The 9,790-nt window shown below is 40.6% G+C and overlaps 1 protein-coding gene across 1 annotated transcript; it reads left to right on the top strand.

Moving 5' to 3' along the window:
- Positions 1–6,504: 6,504 nt before the first annotated feature.
- Positions 6,505–9,790, top strand: LOC120559370 (macrophage mannose receptor 1-like). Its single transcript, XM_039801036.1, has 6 exons — positions 6,505–6,601; positions 6,715–6,850; positions 7,701–7,914; positions 8,501–8,839; positions 9,456–9,547; positions 9,618–9,790. Exons 2-6 carry the CDS (start codon positions 6,782–6,784, stop codon positions 9,750–9,752), a joined length of 849 nt encoding a protein of 282 aa, XP_039656970.1. The 5' UTR covers positions 6,505–6,601; positions 6,715–6,781; the 3' UTR covers positions 9,753–9,790.

The following is a 9,790-nucleotide window of genomic DNA, read 5'->3' as shown; positions in this document are numbered from 1 at the left end:
CACACACACACACAGACACACACACAGACAACAAAACACAGACACATAGACACACAGAGGGCCAAACATACACACAAACACACAGACAGACACAGAGGAACACAGAAACACACACACAAACATAAACACAAGCGCATTACACACACACGTAGGGCACACACAGAGGCACACACACACATTACACATGGAAACACACACACAGACACAAACTCACACACAGACACCACACACAAACACACACACACACACAATATAGACACACACACACACACAGTCACACACACACACACACAGTCACACACACAGACACACAAACACACACACAGACACAACACAGACACACACAAACAACACAAACAGAGTCAGTTACTATGGTAACTGAGTCTGTGAACCTAACCTGGTCGGGAGCTGGTTTTCTTCAGAAACCTCGAAGTTTCTCTCAGTCTCCTCCCTCTGAAACTCATTTCCTCATTCATTCATTCAGTCTGTATCAGGCGATTTTAATGCAGTTTTATCTGCATGAATAAAAAACGTATTGGTTCATATTAGGCAGATTATAAAATGCTTTTTTCTCAAATGTCATGTCCTTTTGTCGACGATCCCATTGATGAAAACGCTTGTATTAATTCACAGAGAGTTTACGCTTGGGTGATGATATTGAGTCCCGAACTATAGATGTATTTTCATTTCCACATAACCGATTTGAGAGGTATTTTTTATCACAGTCCATTAGATATGTAGATACCTTATCCGGTCCTCATATCACTAACATCAACCATCGTGGACAGGCTTTTAACATCCCAGCAGATTCTTTGTGTCCCATTACGCTTTTTTGCAAACAGCAGTTTTCTTTACAGCAGTGTAGCGGATCATACTGTAATATTAAAGCCACTGTATGCAGAGCCGCCAGAAAAGTGTGACTCGGCTCCAGGGTTTGAAATGACTTAGGACTCTTGGGGGTCCCCTAAAATGTAATTATAAAAAATACTGAAGACTACCTTGCTACACTATATACTGCAGGCAAAATTATATAGACATATTTTGAAGGTGGGATAATGGTCTTGGGATGTTTTTCATGGTTTGCAGACCCCACGTATTGTAGTGGTGTCTGGAGAAGTGGATTGGCTATAATCTAACAGTTAACCCTCTAATTCTGGAGCAACAAAGTTACAGCACCTTATATAAATCCCTGACATGATAAAGTGGATAACAGGTCATTCTTTCCTTGAGCAAGGAAGTTAACTAAGTTACCTAAATCCACCAGGTGTACTCATTATGGCAGCACCATGCACCTTCAAAGGGTTTGATCAAATACAAATGGCATTTCTCATCCCTTATGTTAATGGAATTTTGTAAAACAACTAGCCGCTGGATTGAATAATAATGATGTCTATAAAGACTGTACCTACATTAGATGGTTTACTTTGTTTTAGTGAGTCAATCTATAACCTGAACTAAAATCTTTAGGGACACGCTTTAAAAAAAAAAGTAAGATATTCTAACATGACTGAAAGCCATTAAAATGACAATAATCCAATAGTAACCACGTTATTCAAAATCACTGAGTGGACAATTAGGTTGTTATGCTAGCTTTGAATAACTAGTCTAACTGCTATATGTCTGCTGTTAGCTGGCAGATTATTTGGCTTCATACCTATGCTTCCATACACATACAGCGAGCAAGAAACGTTGATCAAACGCACTCTTCTAATCATTACGCTACACTGGGTATCTAAGTTAGTTAATGCAACTTTTGATATAGGAACACCAACTCCAAATATTTTACTATAATAAGCAATTATTATGGAGATATAAACATAATCGAAGCACTTACAGGATTTTCATTAGGGATTTCACTCTTTGTGAGGCTTCGCTTTTTGCCGCTCAACAATAACATAAGGTCGGCTTTCATAGACTGTACTTTATGTGCCGGAGGACCACAACAACAATCTGTGATGCTATTAGCTGCCCTGATTGCTGCCCAATCGAGCGCTGCCGAAAATAAATAAATTATTGTTATAAATATAAAACGTCACTATAATACCTATAACTTACAATCATTTTACCGGTTTTTTCCGATTGCTAAACTACAGTGGGCACAACTGGAGTCACATGTACCAAACCAAACTACAGTCTGCACTACCAACAGTCACCTGAGCTAAACAGTTCACATCACCTGCAAAACTCATTCAAAGCAACACAACTCTTAACACACGTCTCCAAACCGGGCTCAGTGCAGCCAAACACTATGCACAGGCCTCAGTAAGATAACACACACACACACACACACACACCCCCCCCCAACCCAAAGAACACACTGAGGGTAAAAACACTAGCATCACACACCAATACAGAAATTACAAACTTTCTGATCTTTACAGTTTGAACAATTTGAGTGACTTGACACTACTCAACAGTTTATTTAAGGAAAAAATATAGATTGTATAGCATACCAATTTTTACATAAGGTAAACAAGAAGGAATGAAAATCATCAGTTTTCTTCAATAAAGTATTTTGTCTCTAGTAATTTATGGAATTACTGGGGGGAAAAAACTAAAGGTACATAACAGTACCAGCGAATAGTGTGACTAATCCTGCCTCTCCAGCATCGTGTGGCAAGTTCTCTTCATCACATGGATGTCGGCATCATCTCTAAATACTAATGAATGTGGTGTTTCTATTGCTTTCACCTCCATTACTTTCTGAAAAACAGTAAGAACACAGTTTTACTATAGTAAAGATATAGTGTTTTTCACTTTTTTATAGCTGTGTATATAACCCTCAGACATCTTACCTGGACATGTTGGTATCTTTGCTCTTTTTACCTGTTTCTCTCAAACAGTACAGTGTATAATTGTTTCATTCTTATTTGGTGTTTGTATACAAAAAGACTTTCTGAGCTTTCTCTGTATAAATACCATATATGTTCACTAACTAGTCTAAAACAAGACACTTGCTTAGGCTTTCAGCTAAAATTGCAATCAGCAGTGTTTGATAGGCACCAGACTGAAATCTATTCTGTTCTGAATGTGTGGTTAACAGTGTTGACAGCAGTGTGTTAGCATTTGAACAAAGTGCTGTAAATCTACAGTGTTGTGCACGCTGTGGTTAAAGTCATGGGATAAGTGTGTAGAGTTTTGAAAACTGTGTTCAAGCAATGAAAAACGAACTAGAGTTTGGTCCATATGAACTGCTGCTGTGCAGACTGTAGTTAGAGTTTCCCGCCCCCCCCCCTGCTGGGTGGCATTAAAAAAAAAAAAAATTAAAATATTTTTATTGGTCCCCCCAAAAATAAAAAATAAAATTATTTTTTATTCCTTTTTTTTTTTGTGGGGGTCCGGCCTCCAGACCCCTCATTTCGAACCCTTACTCGCTCTGAAATGTTCTTTAAACGTTTTTGTAGTGTTCCCTGGACAGTAGAGCCATTAAAAAGAAATACATCATTATACATTATAGTTCTGTTAATGATCATGGTGCTGCAGCCTCAGAATGGGATTAGTATAGTTGACCTTTTCGCCTGCAGGATTACACCTAAATGAAATTATAGGTGTAGCCTAATACAATTCCAGTTTTCACCAGTATTACAGTTTTTTTCGATTGCTAAACGACAGTGAGCACAACTGGAGTCACATGTGCAAAACTCTAACTACAGTCTGCACAGCAGCAGTTCATGTGGACCAGACTCTAGTTCGTTTTTCATTGCTTGAACACAGTTTTCAAAACTCTACACACTTATCCCATGACTTTAACCACAACGTGCACAACACTGTAGATTTACAGCACTTTGTTCAAATGCTAACACACTGATGTCAAAACTGTAAACCACACATTCAGAACAGAATAGATTTCAGTCTGGTGCCTCTCAAACACTGCTGATTGCAATTTTAGCTGAAAGCCTAAGCAGGTGTCTTGTTTTAGACTAGTTAGTGAACATATATGGTATTTATACAGAGAAAGCTCAGAAAGTCTTTTTTTGTATACAAACACCAAATAAGAATGAAACAATTCTACACTGTACCGTTTGAGAGAAACGGGTTATATGAGCAAAGATACCAATATGTCCAGGGAAGATGTCTGAGGTTATGTACGCAGCTATAAAAAAAAGTGAAAAACACTAAATCTTTACAATAGTCAAACTGTGTTCTTACTGTTTTTCAGAAAGTAATGGAGGTGAAAGCAATAGAAACACCACATTCATTAGTATTTAGAGATGATGCAGACATCTAATGTGATGAAGAGAACTTGCCACATGATGCTGGAGAGAGGCAGGATTAGTCACACTATTCGTTGTTACTGTTATGTACCTTTAGTTTTTTCCCCAAGTAATTCCATAAATTACTAGAGACAAAAATACTTTATTGAAGAAAACTGCTGATTTTCATTCCCTTCTTGTTTACCTTATGTAAAAATTGGTATGCTATACAATCTATATTTTTTCCTTAAATAAACTGTTGAGTAGTGTCAAGTCACTCAAATTGTTCAAACTGTAAAGATGAGAAAGTTTGTAATTTCTGTATTGGTGTTTGATGCTAGTGTTTTTACCCTCAGTGTGTTCTGAGTGACAGTGTGTGTGTGTGTGTGTGTGTGTGTGTTATCTCAGTGAGGCCTGTGCATACTGTTTGAGACATGTGTTAAGAGTTGTGTTGCTTTGAATGAGTTTTGCAGGTGATGTGAACTGTTTAGCTCAGGTGACTGTAGGTAGTGCAGACTGTAGTTAGAGTTTTGCACATGTGACTCCAGTTGTGCCCGCTGTCGTTTAGCAATCGGAAAAAACTGTATTATAAGTTAACTGTGATTGAATATAAAATGAATACACTGTGAATGCGTACGCATTGACTCGAGCAGCAATTTTCTCCCACACCAATTCTCTCTCTTTTGCAGCAGCAGCCGCTGTCTTGCTTTTTTAACGAAATACATGTTCAAACTCGCTGTTTGTGCACATGAGTATTTCCGCCGAGCCGTTTGTTTGTGGTTGTTACCATGGTGAATCGTAGAATCATGGCTCCATTCATGCTGCCTTTTGTGCACGCGCGTAACCCTGAGTGAACCTACTCCGAGTTGATTGAACCAACTCAAATCAGCTGTTCTGGAACCGAAAACTCAGAGTTTCCCATCTCGGGGTAAATCAACTCAGACATCAGGGTTAGACTCAGAGTTTGTTAAACCTCCTACCTGGAACGGACCCCAGGTAGTCAAGATGCTGCTAACGCTATTGGCCAACAATACGGTCTCATCAGCTGATCTGCTCCAGCTGAGCTGCATCAGCTGATCTGGAGTAGCGCATCAGCTGGTCAACACCCCTCGCTGCTTAATGGCTACACTCAAACAGGGCGCCCTATTTAAAGCAGATTCATTTTGGTGGGATAACTATGTGTTATAATGGGTTTCAATGGGACATACTGGTCCTCTAAGTGTCAGTATTTTGATTAAACTGTTTATTTTTGACTTTTTATAGATTCTGAGCTTGAACTTCAAAACTTCAATTAAAAACTCACATCCTGACCAGAAATCATGTTGTCAGCATTAACACAGACAACGTTATTAAAGAAATAACAATGAGAAGGACAAATGAAGTTGAGCCTAAGTGATGTCCAGTTGAGTCAGATGGTTTAAGATCTGCCTCAATATAGATAAACATTACAGAGATAATAATATAACATGTAAAACAGAACAGCTGACATGATCAACCAAAGTCAGGTATAGAAATATAAAGTTTAGAGGAACATACACTGAACAAAATTATAAACCCAGCACTTTTGTTTTTGCCTCCATTTTTCATGAGCTGAACTCAAAGATCTAAGAGTTTTTCTACGTATACAAAAGGCCTATTTCTCTAAAACATTGTTCACAAGTCTGTCTATATCTGTGTTAGTGAGCACTTCTCCTTTGCCGAGATAATCCATCCACCTCACAGGTGTGGCATATCAAGATGATGATTAGACAGCAGGATTATTGCACAGGTGTGTCTTAGGCTGGACACAATGAAAGGCCACTCTAAAAATGTGCAGTTTTACTTTATTGGGGGGGGTCCGAAAACCAGTCAGTATCTGGTGTTAGGGTTCATCTGTGGAGAGAACATCTCTCCAAAGTGCCAGACGACATCGAGTGTGAGCATTTGCCCACTCAAGACGGTTACGACGACGAACTGCAGCCAGGTCTAGAAAGAGAGAGAGTGAGAGAGAGAGAGAGAGAGAGAGAGAGAGAGAGAGAGAGAGAGAGAGAGAGAGAGAGAGAGAGGCTAACCCTAACACCAGATACTTACAGGTGTTTGGACACACCTGTGCAGTAATCATGCTGTCTAATCATCATCTTGATATGCCACACCTGTGAGGTGGATGGATTATCTCGGCAAAGGAGAAGTGCTCACTAACAGATTTAGACAGACTTGTGAACAATGTTTTAGAGAAATAGGCCTTTTGTGAGTTCAGCTCATGTAAAATGGGGGCCAAAACAAAAGTGTTGCCTTTATAATTTTGTTCAGTGTATTTGCTTTAGTTTTGTTTCCATTTAACTAAAGGAAGTTTTCTCGTTGGATCAACATTTTATATCATTTAGATAATCTGAAAGCAGACGCTGTTGGTGTAACTGAAATATAAAATGGTGAATTAATGTAGTATACAATATTAAATCTGCTCTATATGTGTGTGTGTCCCTACAGGGCTGAGTGCTGTCTCATCAGCTGCTGGACGTCAGTACTATTTTGTTTATGACAGGAAGAACTTTACTGAAGCCCAAAGATACTGCAGAGAGAAATACACAGACCTGGCCACTGTAGACAGCATGGAGGTTATGAAGATCCTGAACAACATGGCAGATTTAAGCAAAATGGTCTACCCCACATACAGCTCTGTGAGTTCACTTTTCTCTGTTTCATCTCAAAGTCTTTCTGTCAGGAGGTTTGAAACCCTCCATAGTAACTAATACGTAAATGTAGAGCGGGAAAAAGTACAATATTTATCTTTGAAATGTAGTAGAGTAGAAGTCTGAAGTCCATCCATCTTTGTCCACTTATCTGGGGTCGGGTCGCGGGGGGCAGCAGCTCCAGCAGGAGACCCCAAAACTTCCCTTTCCAGAGCCAAATTAACCATCTACAACTGGGGCATCAAGATGCGTTCCCAGGCCTGGGTGGAGATATAATCCCTCCACCCAGTCTTGGGTCTTCCTCGAGACCTCCTCCCAGCGGGACGGGCCTCCACCTAGTCCTGGGTATTCCCCGAGACCTCCTCCCAGCTAGACGGGCCTCCACCTAGTCCTGGGTCTTCCCGAGACCTCCTCCCAGCTGGATTTCCCTCCACCTAGTCCTGGGTGACACTGACATTGAATCATAGAAACAACTAATGCAGTGAAACAAAGCTAAAACATCACAAAACAGTTTTTACAACAACAGAGATCTATGTTCTCGAGAAGCTAATTGGACAACATGACATCATGACTTCACGTAAACATACGCACCACTTTCTAAAGCCAAGTGGTGCGTGTTATCTTACGCATTATGACCTCTCTGCGTGTATGTCTACATCAGAAAGGAGGGTAACAGAATGAAGGAGTCGTAGAGGATCAGACTGATAGTATCAAGACTCCACCTAGTCCTGGGTCTTCCCCGAGACCTCCTCCTAGCTGATTAGGTAAACATATGGTCTTCAACAAAAAGCTCGAGCAGAGTCTAATTCTTTATATCACAATCAAATATTGCTTTCAGAGAGCCTGGATAGGACTTCATGCTGACAGCTGGAGGTGGTCACTGTCAAACACAAGTTTCTACAAACCTGGGGAGACGGAGTTCAGACGATGGGGGGGTGGAGAACCAGACGCTCGATACAGTGATAAAGCCTGCGCAGGGATGTATCCTTATGGTGACTGGTATGACCACGGTTGTGACAACAGGTGGTATACAGTCTGCGCAGATGTCAAAGGTGAGAATATTAACTAGTGAAGTTTCCCTTCTCTGCTTCTCTTTGCCTCTTTGTTTTCATTATTCAGGCCTCTGTAGTATCAGTCAGTCACTCTGACAAAAAGCAGCTTTCACACAGGTTAGTGCCGTTCAAAGAGCTTCACAGCTGACTGAGCAGCAGATAATAAGACGGCAGGAATGAGAGTGAATGTGTGTGTGTTTGTGCATGTATGTGGCCACACACACGTACATGTGCATTTGTTGTCCGTGTGTGTGCATGGACAGGTCAAATTTGACTCGTATGTTCACGTGCACACATCTTACAATATGAACAGAACATGTGTTTAATAACCCTGAGGAAATATTCATATGCAGAAAAACAACAATATAATCATGTTTTTTAGATTGTTTGGTAGATTTAAGGACATTTCTTATTAATGTGGAGAGACTGTTAAGACATAAAGTTATTAGTTTATTGATGTGGTTCTTTATATCTCAGTGGGTTTATTTTAGATATTATTATATTATAAAGACATGAATCACAGATGTGGATGGATGGGACGTTGTATGTTATGCTGCCTCTACACTTCTCTCTGCTTCATTTTCAGGGTCAAAGGTGACTTTTGTCGTCGTCAACACCTCTATGACATGGCCTGAAGCCCAGAGCTACTGCAGAGATCGCCACACAGACCTGGCCAGTGTGAGAAGCGCTGCAGAGAACAAGAAGGTACAGGAGGCGGCTGGAGGAAACTGGGTCTGGATCGGTCTTTCTAGAGACTCCTGGAAGTGGACAGATGGAAGTAACTCCTCATTTAACTTCTGGAAGGTCGGCCAACCTGATAACAAGAACAGGAACGAGATTTGTGTGGCTGCGGACTTCAGCCAATCAGGAGCCTGGGAGGACTGGCCCTGTGACATGGAGAGAGCGTTCATTTGCTACGGTCCAGGTGAGTGCTAACCCGGGATTCAAACAGCTTTTACATTTAGATTCAGGACAATAGGGAACACCAAACACGAAGTTGTGGAGAGTAAATGTGAACATGATGATGTGGATCATTTCCATGGAATAGTTAGTAAAGTTAGCATGCAGTGGTGATCAGCTGCAGATGGTAAGTGCTCGATGGTGTTTTAAGCCCCCAACGTCGACTTCTAGGCAGTGTCACTACCCGATGTGAGTCGAGTGCAGATGTGAGTTGCGCATGCTCAGATTTAAACAGTTTACAGGATCCGAACGCCACAGGGGAGAAACGTGATTGGCTAATGTGGGCTTACTTTGGGCTTCCTTTAGCGAAGTTGACGGGATACAGCGAGAAGTAGCGGGATCGATGTCCGCATCCTCCAGCTTCTCTTTTTACCAAAACACCACCGTACTAGTCTGGAACATAACGTTTTAATTAGTTGCAAGTATATATAATATATACACAACACATTAAAACACCAAACACCATCATAAGTTAGTAAAATAATCTATTGTTTAAACTGATGATGAGGAATGAACAGGATGCTGATTATTATCCAGACATGAATGTTTGAACTCATAAAGTTTGTTTGATTTTTACAAAGTGGTGTCAAAGAAAGTGATGAAAGTGAAGTTTGAGAACAAGAAGAATCTGGATCTGAATGACCCTGCTGTGATGGAGGCCATGTTGAAGCAGGTAAATCATATTTTATACTGTTTTACCTTGATGAAAAAACCAATGCGATAAGATAAGTTTTGTGTCTCAGCTGAAACAGAAGCTGAGGGCCCAGGGGCTGGACGACAACATCAAACTGAGCTGGAGGAAGCAGGCCGATGGAAAAGTCTTCCACAAGGAAGACAAGAAGACCAACAAGAGGAGGAGGAAGAGGGAGGAGTTGTAATGTTGAGTTGCTGCGTCTGTTTTCATCAGAGAAAAGTC

This window comes from Perca fluviatilis, chromosome 5, assembly GCF_010015445.1.
Source record: "Perca fluviatilis chromosome 5, GENO_Pfluv_1.0, whole genome shotgun sequence".
Taxonomy (NCBI): domain Eukaryota; kingdom Metazoa; phylum Chordata; class Actinopteri; order Perciformes; family Percidae; genus Perca; species Perca fluviatilis.
Note: the sequence above shows the minus strand (reverse complement) of the source record. Positions and strands in the feature narration are given on the sequence as shown.